The 17,108-nt window shown below is 40.7% G+C and overlaps 1 protein-coding gene across 4 annotated transcripts in view; it reads right to left on the reverse strand.

The window, feature by feature from the left end:
• The window catches only part of atp8a2 (ATPase phospholipid transporting 8A2), a 498,882-nt gene that overhangs the window by 350,572 nt on the left and 131,202 nt on the right, over positions 1–17,108 (reverse strand). For 3 of the 4 annotated variants that reach the window (XM_048533131.2, XM_048533132.2, XM_059646682.1), the window contains 2 exons: positions 15,791–15,836; positions 5,636–5,676 (listed from right to left, as the gene is read on the reverse strand). In XM_048533131.2, the coding sequence (XP_048389088.1) occupies positions 5,636–5,676; positions 15,791–15,836 (87 nt within the window). Of the gene's footprint in view, positions 1–272; positions 435–5,635; positions 5,677–15,790; positions 15,837–17,108 lie in introns of those variants that run through there. The other variant, XM_048533134.2, reaches the window with a different exon arrangement.

Here is a 17,108-nt window from a genome sequence, read left to right on the forward strand (position 1 = left end):
AATACTTAATTGACTGAAATATTAATTCCAGATACCAGTTTTGGATCTCAATTAAAAGACTTAATTTATTTGAAAAGATCAGAGAAAATTTAAACAAGGTAGTCTGATTAATGTCTGTGCTTTAAACCTGAAACATTGTTTGCATCCATCGTTCACACAAAGGAAAATGACGAACAAACAGTTAAGGAATAAAAGAAAACAAAATAAAGCACGACTGAAATGGCTTTCATTATGCATTATTTCACAGGCATAAATATGGACTCTTTGCTTACTTTAAGCCACCGTGAATTGGGGTCACCTTCTCAGTTCACTCAGATGTCGATAGCAACACTTCTAACTCGGCTTTCTACTCTGTTGCTGAAGAGATTAGCCAGGGAACTTTCAAATCTTCATGCTGTGTTGTCAGCAGCTAAGTTCCTCTCCTCTACAAAATACAGTTCAAAACAAAAACTCCAGCTCTTGTTTCCACTCTGAGAAACTGACTTTCCTTTCCTGAGGCCTCAATTACCATTCAACATCTGCCATCTGCTTAATCGTAGAGGCTCTTCCAGGCTTGTGGGAACCAATTACCCAGCTGCTGACCTTATTAATAGCCAACTTCTATTATCTATTTAAACACAATGCTCTTACCAGGGTCACTGTGTCTATAGCAATGTTTTTTTGAACAAGGCTCAGCCTGCAATTAACTTCCAGGCCTAGCCTCACAAACAAACAAAAGCTTGTTTGGCCTGTTCTTTTACCACAAGTTGTTTCACGAAGTTCTTAAGTCATTTTTAGCTCCAAACCAAAATTGATAAAAGAATATAAATAAAAATGAAAAATCAGTGAAGATTCTAACAATATAGTGAACTACTTTAGAGTGAGGGGCTACTGTTGGTTTCTGATCATAAACCTGATATGGAAGAGTCCCAAAATAGAGGGCAGAGGTTTAAGCTGAGTGGGGAAAGATTTAAAGAAGGACCTAAGGAGTAACCTTTTCACGCAGAGGGTGGTGACTGTACGGAACAAGCTGCTAGGGATAATGGTGGAGGCGGGTACAATTACAACATTTAAAAGGCATCTAGGTGGGTATATGAATACGAAGGGTTTAGAGGAATATGGGCCAAAAGCTCACAAATGGTTAGATTGGGACATCTGGTTGGCATGGGAGGTCTGAACTAAAGGGTCTGTTCTGTGCCATATGACTCTAAGTGTTGGGATAAAACTTTGAAGGTTTTACTTAATGCTGATTACATTGAAGCTCGAGAATATGACAGATCCAAGAAGGAGCTATCTGAGTTTCAATCTAAAACTTGGAGTCACAGCTGACTTAAAGCTACAGAGTGTTAGATACAGGGACTTTGGTGTAATTATGAGTAGTGCTTCCATCCCTTTGGTAATGAACAATATTTCTACCTCTGCTTTAAAAGTATTTAAAAGATTCTGCATCAATTGCCTTTTGAGGAAGAGAATTCCAAAGACTCTCCTCAGAGGAAAATGTTTTCCTCATCTGTCGTAATTGCCAATCACTTTTTTTTTAAACCATGACCCTTAGTTCTAAATCCTTCCACAAGAAGTAACATCCTTTCGACATTCACTCAGTCAAGTCCCCTCAGGATCTCATTATGTTTCAATTAAGTTACCTCTCGGCCGTCTAAACGCCAGAAAATACTGGCCCAACTTGTCTAGCCATTCCTTATAAGGCAAAACACTCATTCCAGGTATTAGTCAAGTAAACCTTCTCTGAACTACTTCCAAAGCACTAACATTCTCCTATAGGTACAGTGACCAGTAACGTACACAGTACTCTAGAGGAGGTCTCACCACATTCTATGTAACTGAAGCATTACTTCCCTAATCTTGCATTCATTTCCTTTTACAATAACCACAACGATCCATTGGCATTCTTGATTGCTGCTGTACCTGCATACTCATCTTCATGATTCCTGCTCAGAATTGTGTCTTTGCAGCTCTACAACTTGTCATCTTTTAAGACAGTATGCTTCTTTTTTATTCTCTCTTTATTAATAGACAATTTCATACTTTCTGACATTGTACTCCATTTGCCAGATCTTTGACTTCTTACTTAACTTATCTACATCCATTTCTAGGCTCCTTACATCCTCTTCTTAATTCACTTTCCTACCTTTGTGTCATCAGCAAATTTAGCTACTATAATTTAGATCCCTTCATCCAAATCATTTATTTAAAAATTGTAAAGAATTGTGGCCTCAGCACCAACCCGTACAGAATACCACATACGGTATCCTGCCAGCCTGAAAAAGAAATGCTTATTCCTACTCTCTACTTGCTGTTCACCAGTCAATCTTCTATCCATGCCGATATGTGACTCCCTACACCATGACCTTTAATTTCTACAATAACCTTCAAGGTGGCAACTAATCAAATGCTTTCTGAAAATCTAATTACAATACGTAGCTTCTAACATTTTCCCAATGACAGATGTTAAGTTAACTTGCCTGCAGTTTCCTGCCTTCAGTCTCCTTCCCTTTTTGAAGAAAGGATTGGACTGAAGAGTCATACAGCATGGAAACAGACCTTATGAGCTACAGTAACTAATTTCCCATCTGAAGCAACTTTCCCCTGTTCTAATGAGTTTTAGAAAATTAAAACCACCAAATGAACTATTTCATTGGCTACTTCTCTTAAGGCCCTAGGATAAATCCATAAAGTCCTGGGACTTATCAACTTGCAGTTCCAACAATTTACCAAGTAAACTTTCTGGTAACTGTAATTCTCTTCAATTTCCTCAGCCCTCCTTTCAATTCTTGGTTTACACCTGTGAGATGCTACTTGTACCCTCTCTAGCAAAGACCAACCCAAAATATCTGCTCAATTCATCTACCATCTCTTTATTCACTGTAACCAATGTCCCAGACTCTCTTTCTAGAGGACACATACTTTGTTGAGTCTATTCTTTTTTAATTACCTGAAGAAACCTTTTCTATTTGTTTTTATATTTTTAAGTCACTTTCTGTCATACAAATGTTTCTATCCTTATTTATCTTTTAGTATTTACTTGCTGGTTTTTATATTCTGGCCAGTCTTTTGGCCTGCAACCTATCCCTGCGGAATTATATGTCTTCTCTTTCAGTTTGAAAACATCAGAGATGGTATCAGTCACTCACAGAGAGTGGTTCTGTCCCTTAGAATTTTTTGTATTTGTTGGAATGTATCTATTCTGTGCTTTATGAAATAATCCCTTACATGTTTGGTATTGATCTATACCTTAATTTAAACTGCAAGTTTACTTTGCTAGGTCTCCCTTTCACACCTTCACACATGCCCTTGTTTTTAAAATACTAGTTTTGGACCCACACTTCTCTCCTGTAAACTGTGTACAAAATTCAATCATACTATAGCTGCTGTTAAGCAGAACACTTTCACTATCCCATCACGAATTATTTAGGAGTAGAAAACCTACTGATAAAACAAACTAAATGACTAAAATTTCATGTTTTTTTGGAAAGCAGAGAGGGATTATCAGATGTATGAAATTGTGAATTGCCTAACAAAGAAATGCTTAGGTAAGAACTAAGTCATATTCATAATAATTAGTAGCTCACCTTTACTTCCAATTGATTTTAATGGTTGTTCTTATAATTCAAGTGTGTGCTTATTTTAAGTTTCCTGAGCTTTAGGAAGTCAAATGGAAACAAAACACCTGGGCCACAAGCCAATAATTCACCATTGCCACGCACTTAAATAAAAGGCATGTTAATGGTGAAGTAGAAATGGTTCAGATGAATGGTCAATTTTATCCAGAGGCAGCAGTCAGCAGCCACTCCAGAATACCTCACTCAGATAGCAGGATCTGCAGATGCAGACGCTCCAGGATACCTTCCAGTTCAGCCTACTATTCACTGTACACAACATAGGAAACTTATAAAATCTACACAATGGTTATCTCAAATGTTAAAAACTTAACATTAGGAAGAAGATTCAACTCCATCAAGGACACTAAAACATCCACTTCATCAAAGTCTCATCTTCTATATATGTCTTTAAAAAGAAAGTTGATAGATGAGAGAACGGCTGTGGATGTCATGTACATGGGCTTCAGTAAGGCATTTGATAAGGTTCCCCATGGTAGGCTGATGCAGAAAGTGAGGTCGCATGGGGTCCAGGGTGTACTAGCTAGATGGATAGAGAACTGGCTGGGCAACAGGAGACAGAGAGTTGTAGTGGAAGGGAGTTTCTCAAAATGGAGAACTGTGAACAGTGGTGTTCCACAGGGATCTGTGTTAGGACCACTGTTGTTAGTGATATACATAAATGATCTGGAGGAAGATATAGTTGGTCTGATCAGCAAGTTTGCAGATGACACTAAGATTGGTAGAGTTGCTGATAGTGAAGGGGACTGTCGGAGAATGCAGCATAATATAGATAGATCGGAAAGTTGGGCGGAGAAATGACAGATGGAGTTCAATCCAAGCAAATGTGAGGTGATGCATTTTGGAAGATCCAATTCAAGACCGAACTACATGGTAAATGGAAAAGCCCTGGGGAAAATTGATGCACAGAGAGATCTGGGAGTTCAGGTCCATTGTACCCAGAAGGTGGCAATGCAGGTCGATAGAGTGGTCAAGAAAGCATACAGCATGCTTTCATTCATCGGATAGGGTATTGAGTACAAGAGTTGGCAGGTCACGTTCCAGTTGTATAGGACTTCGGTTTGACCACACTGGAATACTGCATATAGTTCTGGTCACCACATTACCAAAAGGATGTGGATGCTTTGGAGAGGGTGCAAAGGAGGATCACCAGGATGTTGCCTGGTATGGAGGCCGCTAGCTATGAAGAGTGGTTGAGTATATTAGGTTTATTTACATTAAAAAGGCAAAGGTTTGTGGGGGACCTGACTGAGGTCTACAAAATCATGACAGGTATAAACAAGGTGGCTTGCAAGAAGCTCTTTCCCCCCCAGAGTGGGGGTCTCAATTACTAGGGGTCACTATTTCAAGGTGAGAGGGGAAAAGTTGAAACAAGATATGCGTGGCAAGTTCTTTACATAGAGGGTGGTAGGTGCCTGGAACACATTGCCAGCAGAGGTGGTAGAGGCAGGCATGATAGCGTCATTTGAGATGTATCCAGACAGCTACATGAATGGGCAGGGAGCAGATGGATACAGATCCTTGGAAAAGAGGCAAGAGGTTTAAATAGAGGATCTGGAGCGGCCCAGGCTTGGAGGACTGAACAGCCAGTTCCTGTGCTATAATTTTCTTCGTTCTTTGTTCTTTGACACCGCATCCCATTAAACTCAACTACCCTCTGGTTGAAGCATCAGTTTTAAAAAAGTTCAATAAAAACATTCATCCCAACTTTTAGGTCTGATATTATAGTGTTGAGAATTCTGGTTTATATCTAAAATGAATTTCTTACTGTGTATGAACAAAACATACCACAATCGGAAGGAGAGCTCTACTCCCTCAAACACAAAGATTTCAAACATGTCACTGTATTAAATACTGCTGGAGGTGTTCCAAAATGTAACTCATTCGTTATTTTGTGATAACTTACTTCCAAGTTCTAAAGGTTTAATGTAAAATAATCCAGATGGACATGATTGAGGTTATCCTACTTGTTGACTTTTGTGGCAACCTTACATTATATGTTCTACATGTATATCACATACCTCTTTCCAAATAATGGTCTTCCACTTGCCATTTCTTAAAACTGGAAATAAGACAAAAACATACCTAGATGATTAAGTAGATTAGAAAATTTAGAACTCCGCATTTTATCTAATCTGCTCATTGAATACCCTCACGTTGATACTGTACATCTATTACCAGTTGAGCTGTTTGTCTGCTAATCCGCATGTTAAAACAATACACAACATTCACACAAAAGTAACAACAAAAAAGGGGCACATATTTACGATGGAGTCATGCAGCACAGAAAGGGATCCTTCAATCCACCATGTCTATATATGCCAATATATAAACATCAAACAATGGTCATTCCATTTACCTGCACTTGGCCCATAGCCTACTAAGCCCTTCATTTTAAGTACTCATCCAGGTGTTTCTTAAATGGTGAGCGAGTACCTGCCTCCATGTATCTACCAACCTCTAGGTGAAACAAATTCTTCGATCTCTTCTAAACCACTTGGTCATTGCTTTAAATTTAAGCCCTCTGGTCCTAGTCACATCTACCATGAGGAAAAGATTCTCACCATCTACTTGATCTATACTTTTCATAATTTTGTGTACTTCTGTCAGATCTCCCCTCAGACCCCTCTGCTTCAAGGAAGACAAACACAGCCTATCCATTCTCTCCTCATAACTGAGGCTTTTGATCTCAGGGAACATCCTGGTGAATCTCCTTTGCACCTTCTCCTTCCAAAAGTACAATAACCAGAAATACACAGACGACTCCATCCACAGCCTAACCAATGCTTTATAAAGTTGTAACGAGGCTTCCTTGCTTCTCTCTTCTATGCCCTGGCTAATGAACGAAAGCATCCCATATGTCTTCTTCACCACCCTGCCTAGCTGTACTGACACCTTCAGGGATCTACTTCAATGTGTACTTCCTTTCCTTTTCAGGCCTTCCAAAATGTATCACCTTACATTTATCAGGATTAAATTCCATCTATCATTGCTCTGCCCAATTTACCAGCTGATCAATATCAGACATCAGCCTGAAATATCAGCCCCATCATCAACACCATCAATTTTCATGTATCTTGCAAACTTCGTAATTATACCTTCTACATTCACAACCGAATTGTTAATGCAGAGAACAAACTGCAAGGATCCCAGTACTCAACCCTTGGGTACACTGCCGGTCACAAGTTTCCTATTACAAAATAATCTTCCATTTACTCTGTCATTTGTAAGCCAGTTTTGGATCCAGTTTGTTAACTTGCCTTGCACCCACAGGCTTTTACCTTCACCTTCCATGTGGGACCTTGGCAAAGGCCTTAATGAAGTCCACATGAATCATATCAACTGCAAGGCCCTCATTAACATTTGAATCACCTTTTCAAAAATCTCAAACAGGATCTCCATCTCACAAATCTATGTTGTCGATTCCTGATCAATCCCTACCTTTCAAGTATTGATTATTCCTGTTCTTCAGAAATTTTTCCAAAAATATTCCCTACAACTGACATCAGACTAACCGGTCTATAATTAGTTGGCCTATCCCTGTTGCACTCCTTGAATAAAAGAACCATATTAGCTTTCCTCTAGTCATCTGGCACTTCACCAGTGTCCAGCAAAGTATTAAATATAATAGAGAACAGGTCACTGGACCCGAAATGTTAACTCTGGTGTTCTTCTTCATAGATGCTACAGACTTGTTGAGTTTTTCCAGCAAATTCTGCTTTGGCTTCTGATTTACAGCATCCACAGTACTTTCAGTTTTCATTAAATACATCTGCCAGATTCCCAGCATTCTCCTCCCTTGCCTCCCATAGCAACCTGAGATATATCTCCAAGCCCTGGAGATATAAGTAATTTTGTGCATGCTAAAACTATTCATCTTAATGTGTTCTAGAATCTCACCACGCTAAATTAAGTGATGATTGGAAAATTGCTGTTGTAACCCCCTTGTTTAAGGAAGGATCAAGGCAAAAGATGGAAAATTATAGGCCGATTAGCCTAACCTCAGTTGTTGGTAAAATTCTAGAATCCATTGTCAAGGATGAGATTTCTAAATTCCTGGAAGTGCAGGGTCAGATTAGAACAACTCAGCATGGTTTTAGTAAGGGGAGGTCCTGCCTGACAAACCTGTTAGAATTCTTTGAAGAGGGTAACAAGTTTGTTAGACCAGGGAAATGCAGTAGATGTTATATATCTAGACATCCAAAAGGCCTTTGATAAGGTGCCTCACGGGAGGCTGCTGAGCAAGGTGAGTGCCCACGGTGTTTGAGGTGTGCGACTGGCTTGGATTGAGGATTGGGATAAAAGGCTCTTTTTCGGAATGGCAACCAGTGATGAGTGGTGTCCCGCAGGCTTCAGTGTTGGGGCTGCAGCTGTTCACCTTGTATATTAATGATCTGGATGAAGGGACCAGGGGCATTCTGGCAAAGTTGGCTGATGATACGAAGATAGATGACCAGGCAGGTAGTACTGAGGAGGTGGGGAAGCTGCAGAAAGATTTAGACAGTTCAGGAGAGTTGTCCAGGAAATGGCTGATGAAATTCAATGTGAGTAAATGTGAGGTTTTGCACTTTGGAAAAATGAATACAGGCATGGACTACTTTTTAAATGGTGAGAAAATTCACAAAGCAGAAGTACAAAGGGATCTGGGAGTGTTGGTCCAGGATTCTCTAAAGGTTAACTTGCAGGTAGAGTCCATAATTAAGAAAGCGAATGTAATGTTGTCGTTTATCTCAAGAGGGTTGGAATATAGCCACATGCTTCTGAGACTTTATAAGGCTCTAGTTAGGCCCCATTTAGAATACAGTGTCCAATTTTGGGCCCTACACCTCAGGAAGGACATACTAGCCCTGGAGCGTGTACAGCGGAGATTCATACGGATGATCCCTGGAATGGTAGGTTTAACGTATGATGAATGGCTAAGGATCCTGGGATTGTATTCATTAGAGTTTAGAAGGTTGAGGGGAGATCTAATGGAAACTTACAAGATAACATATGGCTTAGAAGGGGTGGATGCTGGGAAGGTGTTTCCGTTAGGCGGGGAGACTAGGATCCGTGGGCACAGCCTTAAAATTAGAGGGGGTAAATTTAAAATTGAAATGAGACGACATTTCTTCAGCCAGAGAGTGGTGGGCTTGTGGAATTCATTGCCACGGAGTGCAGTGGAGGCCGGGACATTAGATGCCTTCAAGGCAGAGATTAACAAATTCTTGCTCTCAGAAACAATCAAGGGCTACGGGGAGAGTGCAGGGAAGTGGAGTTGAAATGCCCATCAGCCATGATTTAAATGGCGGAGTGGATTTGATGGGCCGAATGGCCTTACTTCCACTCCTGTGACTAATGGTCTTATGTGCTTGATCACGATGTGTTTCATCTGTATTCACAGAGGAGAAAGGTATTAATTTAACATCTCACCGACATCCAATGGTTCCACACACAGTTGCCCCTTTTGTCTCTCCTAGGTCCCACTCTTTCCCTTGTGATCTTCTTACTTTTAATACACTTACAAAAAGCCTTTGGATATTCCTTGATCCCACCTTCCTAACATATTTTGTGGCCTCTCCATGCCCTCCTCATTTCCCTTTTAAGCAATCCCCACACAGTATCTTTTTGAAGTCCCTCCCCTGTTTTTAATGCACTGTACCTGACATAGACTTCTGTTTTCTTGATCAAACTTGATATTCCTTTACATCCAACTTTCCCTTGCCTTCTAGAACATAGAACATAGAAAAGTACAGCACAGTACAGGCCCTTCGGCCCACGATGTTGTGCCATGGAATATTCCTAATCCAAAAATAAAATAACCTAACCTACATTCCCCTCAATTCACTGCTGTCCATGTGCATGTCCAGCAGTCGCTTAAATGTCACTAATGACTCTGTTTCCACGACTACCACTGGTAAACTATTCCATGCACTTACAACTCTCTGGGTGAAGAACCTCCCTCTGATGTCTCCTCTATACCTTCCTCCTAACACCTTAAAACTATGACCCCTCGTGGCAGTCAATCCTGCCCTGGGGAAAAGTTCTGGCTATCGACTCTATCCATGCCTCTCAATACCTTGGACACCTCGATCAGGTCACCTCTCTTCCTCCTTCTCTCCAGAGAGAAACGTCCGAGCTCAGTCAACCTCTCCTCATAAGACGAGCCCTCCAGTCCAGGCAGCATCCTGGTAAACCTCCTTTGCACCCTCTCCAGAGCTTCCACATCTTTCCTATAATAGGGCGACCAGAACTGGACACAATATTCCAAGTGTGGTCTCACCAGGGTTTTGTAGAGCTGCAGCATAACTTCGCGGCTCTTAAACTCGATGCCCCTGTTAATGAAAGCCAAAACACCATATGCTTTCTTAACAACCTTATCCACCTGGGTGGCAACTTTGAGGGAGCTATGCACTCGAACACCAAGATCCCGCTGTTCCTCCACACTGCCGAGAATCCTGCCTTTAATCCTATATTCAGCATTTAAGTTCGACCTTCCAAAATGCATGTCTTTGCATTTATCCAGGTTGAACTCCATCTGCCATTTCTCAGCCCAGCTCTGCATTCTGTCAATGTCTCGCTGAAGCCTGCAATAGCCCTCGATACTAATCAACGGAACCTCCAACCTTTGTGTCATCAGCAAACATACTAACCTACCCCTCAACCTCCTCATCCAAGTCATTTATAAAAACTACAAAGAGCAGAGGCCCAAGAACAGAGCCCTGCGGGACACCACTCAGCACTGACCTCCAGGCAGAATACTTACCATCTACAACCACTCTCTGCCTCCTGTCAGCCAACCAATTCTGAATCCAGACAGCCAAATCACCCTGTATCCCATACCTCCTGACTTTCTGAACGAGCCTGCCGTGGGGAACCTTATCAAATGCCTTGGTGAAGTCCATGTACACCACATCCACTGCTCGACCCTCGTCAATCTGTCTCGTGACTTCCTCAAAGAACTCAATAAGATTTGTAAGGCATGACCTGCCCCTCACAGAACCATGCTGACTCCCTTTAATCACGCTGTGCTCTTCCAAATAGTCATAAATCCTATCCCTCAGAATTCTTTCCAAAACCTTGCTGACCACAGACCTAAGACTGACCGGTCTGTAATTTCCAGGAACTTCCCTATTTCCTTTCTTGAAAAGAGGAACAACATCTGCCTCCCTCCAATCTTCCAGTACGACTCCCGTGGAAAGTGAGGAAGCAAAGATCTTCGCCAGCGGCTTAGCAACCTCCTTTCTCGTTTCCCGGAGCAACCTAGGATAAATCTGGTCTGGCCCTGGGGACTTATCAATCTTAATGTTTGCCAAAATTTCCAGCATATCAACTTCCTCAATCTTGATCTGTTCAAGGCTGTTTTCCTGCTCCTCAAAGTTCTCATTCACAACAAGGCCCCTTTCCTTAGTGAAAACCGAAGCAAAAAATTAATTGAGGGCTTCCCCTATCTGCTCAAACTCCACATACAAGTTCCCTACGCTATCCCTGATCGGCCCTACCTTCTCCCTGATCATTGTCTTATTCCTCACGTATGAGTAAAATGCCTTCGGGTTCTCCCTAATCCTTCCTGCCAGGCCTTTTTTGTGCCCCCTCCAGGCCCTCCTCAGTCCACTTTTGAGTTCCTTCCGAGCAAGCCTATAATCCTCTAAAGCTGTGCCAGACCCTTGCTACCTCCACCTTATGTACGCTGCCTTTTTTCTTTTTGACAAGAAGCACCTCTGTACCCATCAGCCAAGGCTCCTTAATCTTACCCCTTCTTAGCTGTCTCAGAGGAACAAATTTATACATCACTAGCAACAACTGCTCCTTAAACAGCCTCCACATGTCTGCTGTGCCCTTTCTGTGAACACTTGCTCCCAATCTGTACTTCCCAACTCCTGTCTGATAGCATCATAGTTTCCTTTACCCCAGTTAAATATCTTCCCCTGGTAACTGCTCCTTTCCCTTTCCATGACTATGGTAAATGTGAGGCTGTTGTGGTCACTGTCGCCATAGTGTTCTCCCACCACGAGATGTGACACCTGTCCTGGCTCATTGCCGAGCACCAAATCCAAAAAGGCCTCCCCCCTCGTCGGCCTGTCCACATACTGAGTAAGGGAACCCTCCTGAAAACACCTGAAAAAAACGGCTCCATCCAAACCATCTGCACTAAGGAGGTTCCAATCTATATTGGGAAAGTTGAAGTCACCCATAACAACAACCCTGCTACGTTTGCACTTTTCAACAATCTGCCGGCCAATGAGTTCTTCGATCTCCCTACTGCTATTTGGGGGTCTGTAGAAAACCCCCAGTGAGGTGACTGCTCCCTTGCTTTTCCTAACTTCCACCCATACTGACTCAGTCGACAAACCTTCCTCGGCAACCTCAGCCCACACCACCTCAGTAGACGAGTCCTCAAAAGTTCTTTCAGCCGCCGTTATACTGTCCTTGACTAACAAAGCCACATCTCCCCCTCGTGTACCACCTGCCCTGACCTTAATGAAAGATCTAAACCCTGGAACCTGCAATATCCATTCCTGACCCTGCTCTATCCATGTCTCCAAAATGGCCACAACGTCGAAATCCCAGGTACCTATCCAAGCTGCAAGCTCACCTACCTTATTCCGGATACTCCTGGCATTAAAGTAGACACATTTCTCTCAGAGAAACATGGTGGCCCTAAATTCTCAACTATGCAAGTTTGACAAGACACACTTTCCAAAGGCAGACTTAGTGCAAGTAGCTGCTCCCAGACTGTGTTTGCCAGATTCTATCTCAAGGAGTTGGAATTGGTCTTCCCCCAACTTAGGCATTGAACTTCTGCACTATCCTTATCCCTTTCCATAATGATTTTAAAAACTTGGAATATCTTTCTCAACTATGAACAACTCAAAAAAAATCGCAGTGACGATAAACTCTGGTCACGTAGGAAACGTGGCAGTCGATTTGCACACAAACTTCCAAATTACATGATAATGAGCAAATAATTGCGTTTTGATTGCATAAAAGAAACAGAACTGCTGGAATCACTCACAAGGTGTGGCAGAATTGTGGAGAGAGATGTACAGCCACTGTTAGCCTGTAATTCTCTCTAAAACCAGGTCCTGCCAAAGCTACTGTTTTCTCCAGCACTTTGGTTGTTGGAAATCTGAAGTAAAAGAGCATTTTGCTTTTATTTGAGAGTATTGTTTTTTAAAACCATCTTGATTGAGAGAGAAATAGTGATCAGGATATCAGAGATAGATCAATGTTCCAAAGGATTTTTTTTTAAAAAAAGGGTAGAGATGATAAGAAATCTTTTCTAACAGAGGATTCCTGTTATATCGAACACTTATTCTCAGGAGCAGTGGAAGTAAGGATATTGAATATTTTGAACACTCACTCAGATAAGGTAGGATTTTTGACTGACAAGGGAGAGAGTGTAAATATGGTAAGCAGAGGCCACTCTGGTTCACTAGTGTTCATGGAAGAAAATCTTCTATCCTTACCTAATCTGACCTACGATAAACTCCAGATTCCAGCAATACACTTGATTTGTACTCAGAAATGGCCTATCAAGCCACTCATTTTAATAGCAACTGAAGATGGAAAAAATATGCTGGGCCCACTAGTGATGCCCTAAACCCATGAAAGAATAAAGTAAAGTAAAGAAAGTCTCCAAAGAAGCATAGCTTCAATAAAACCTGGGCTATATTGTAAAGTTTCTACTGTGTCACATAATATTTGAAAGTGGTTTATGAAACAGTAATCACTTTGGGCTACGACCATCTCTTTGCTATATGGATCTGTGCTCATGGACAATAACAGATGTCCAACTCCAGACGGCAAAACATATTTTCACAATTAATTGTGCAGGCATTACTAACTCAAATCCAACTTAACATTCAATGCAAACCATCAAGCTCAAAAGGTGCTGCATCTGTGTAGGAATCAGACAGAGTTACCAGAGTGGATCATTCCACGTCATCATCAGTTCAGATATACATGTTAAAGCAACCAAACAGATCATAATCACTGCACAAAACATCCTCTAACTACGTTCTTCTGCACTTTATGTCACATGCTTATCTTTTGTCTGGTATATCCTTTTAAAGCGAGAGGAGAGAGACTAAAAAAAAGTCATGAGAGCCAAATGGTTTAACTGAAGATGGTTCACAAACTAAATGAACTTCCTGAGGAAGTGGTGGATGTGGTTACAATTACAATGTTTAAAAGACATTTGGACAAGTACATGAATAGGAAAGGTTTGGAGGGGTATCGGCCAGGAGCAGGCAGGTGGGGCTAGTTTAGTTTGGTATTATGATCAGCATGGACTGGTTGGACAGAAGGGTCTGTTTCCATGCCACGCGACTCCACGGCTCTTTGAACATTGTTATTAAGAAAGATGCACGTTTCACTTTGAGAAGTGGTGGAAAATTTATCATTAGCTTCCCAAAGCAAAAGAAAACTATCCTTCTCAATATCACTTTCACTAACATGATAATCAGTCAAGTTTCTTCGGGCAGTGACTTAGTGACAGGAATTGGGTTGGAGATGGGGATAGGGAATTAAAGTGGGGCAGAGGAAGAATTCAGTGGCAAATCCTTGTTCAATGTAATAGCTGACCAAGAGTTGTCCTCGGCAATTCCACTGGAGTCAACTAATTCAGGATTTCTGCACGATCATGCTGCATAACTTTAGCCTATGCTGTTCTAATGACTACCTGGTCACTGGAATTTCCAGGTTATAGTAGAAGCTAAGGAATATTGATGAATCTGCTAGGGCTTTATGGCAATATGATAGTATACAGAATTGGATATTTGGTACCCTCACATAAATGATGTGTTAAATTCAATTTTACAAACTGCCACAGTGGGAATTCCACTTTTGGCTTTTAGCACATCTAAATTCATGGGAAAATTGTGCTATATTCTTGTGACATAACAATGAGGTCAGTTGATGGTACTAGTAACTCTCTGTCATTAAGTTCAGGTTCAAATCAACTACAATCGTGAATAAGTAATCTAACCGACACTTTTGGACATTGAGAGGCGGCATCTTTCAGTTGTAAGATGAGAAACAAAGGCCCTCTTTCATCTGCCTGCTCAGGTGATCCTAGTTGAATCTATTGAGCTCATATAGCATTATTTAAACGAACAGACAGTAATTTCCTGGTGTCTTGATAGTCATCACTCAACCAACAGTCATTTCAGAGAAAAACAGATCAACTGGTCATTCATTTCATTACCATCCAAAGAATATTATTATCCATTAATGACCACAGAATTAAACTACATATCTTGAAAGTCATTAGCTGTGCATGATGCATTTCAGGAAATTGCTGAATGTAAAAAGGTACTAACCCTACATGCCATTATTATAGCACTGTTACCACTTCACTATTTCCACAATCTGTCATTGGCTTGGTGGGGGAATGTAGCTATGTTAATTAACTTATCTGGACATGCTAGAACATACCTTTGCACAGGTGGGACGTGAACGAAGACCTTCTGGGTCAGGGGCACAGACAGTTCTGGAGTGAACTGTGCTCTTCCCTCCAGGAAATTCACAATACGGAGTGTTTCATTCTTGCCAGACCTGCTACATTTCTTTAGTACTTTGTTTTAATTTTGAATTTCCAGCATGCGTATTATTATTGCTTTTATATTACTGTAGTCATCTCTATTCTCCAATTAGGACCTACATGCTCTGTTCAGAAATTTACATAACACCCCACATATCCAACTCAACTCCAGCCGTACTAGACAAATTACTTTATTTGAATGTGAGAGTTTAGCCAATGAAGAACCAGTGACAAATTTGAGTCTCAATCTTTAACCAGTTACTCAAGAACTTTCATTGGAACATTACTTCAGAAATTCAGGCACTGTTGCGTAAGAAGTAGAACTTCAGGATTATTGCAAACCTTGAAATGTATTTCATCAAGTAAGCATTATTTAGAAAACTGTAGACGTTTTCAGAATTCATCATCATACTGGATAATTTATAGCAAGAATCTGAGTAGTACAAGGAAGAATCCTGGTGGAAAATATATGCTCATCTTCAGCATCACAGCAGTTGGAATGAATTTGACAGTAGTGACTTGTAATACCCATTGGATTTCTATAGGGTTTGCACACTTGGCTATTACTCAGAGAAAGTTGTATAACCTAACTTAATATACTTGTATGGCAGTAACCCTTAAACAGTCCAAATCTCACCTCATAGGTACTCACCTTTAGTTTTCTTCTTGTTGACATTATTATCAGCTTTATGCCTTTTCTGTTACAAAAGCAAACAAATTAAAATTTGAAAATTTGCTTTGAAAATAATATATCCCACACATGATTTTGAAACAAAGATTTGCACCTGCTAAAAAGAAAACCATACATTATTAGTTTTATGTACGATTTCAGGTCACGATTTTTTTTAAAGACTGCATTTTCTGACCACCAGAGCACATGCATTTAAACCAGTTCTGGGAGATATGGTCCAGGAATTTGGGAGGGTGGAGGGGTCAAATAGTGGCGAGGGACACAAGGAGAAAGCATTGAGAACAAGAGACGGGACAAATGGAGAGAAAAGGACCTGATTCTCATTCCCTCCCTATGCCTCCTGTGTCCTCACTCCTCACTCGTGCCCCTTCATTGCCCAACCAATCCTACATTACTACAACTGCCCCTCCTGACTGTCCTCCTCCTGCCTCCTCACTCCGCCACTCCACTCAATCCTCATTCCCAGCGGCTAAAATCATTTTCAAAATCACACTTCTGTGTGCATGTGGAGAGTGGCCTTTGCAGATAATGTCATTTATAAATTTTATGCGATAATACATTTGGTCTGTACTTGTGAGCAAGTAATTTTTCAGGTTTAGTGTGCATGCATAGTTGCCCACAATTACAGGTATCAGCATTTGCTGCCTTTCAAAATGGCTTATCATGCCATTAGCACAATTATTAGAAACGTCCAATTATTCAACATCGCAGACAAGTGGACCAGTGCTCAAACTACTATCTAAAATGTTTAGAACTTCTGCCAAAATATCACCAAATACATATGTAAAATACTAACTGGCATACAGAATCAATCACATGCACTTAAAATTTTACATAGCAGCTTATTCTGCCTGTCAACATTGTAATACCTACCAACTGGCTTTAGGCAAAACTATTTTACATTTTCAACGTTCGCTACTGTCAGTCCTGTACAGTAATCTGAACAACAGTTAGCTGCCTTTTTCTTTCAAGTAAAAGAACAGAACTTTACAATTCCAGATTTCCTTCAAAAATAAGGATTTAGACAAATCAAGATTTTAGATGGATCTTTTTGCAGTGAGTACACAGAAATCTCATTACAGATTGTGATTCTGATAAAGATTTTTACAAAATCTGAATTGCCTATGAACTGGATTTCAATGCAGACTATAACATAGTTATGAAAATGTAGAAGAACTTGTAACAAAGAATTAAATAGTACTGAAAAGTTGAAACCAAAACTAATCCATATCTTAACATAAGACCAACAAATAGAACAATGTCACTTTCTGTGCTGGCT

The sequence above is a fragment of the Stegostoma tigrinum genome, chromosome 6, assembly GCF_030684315.1.
Source record: "Stegostoma tigrinum isolate sSteTig4 chromosome 6, sSteTig4.hap1, whole genome shotgun sequence".
NCBI classification, from domain to species: domain Eukaryota; kingdom Metazoa; phylum Chordata; class Chondrichthyes; order Orectolobiformes; family Stegostomatidae; genus Stegostoma; species Stegostoma tigrinum.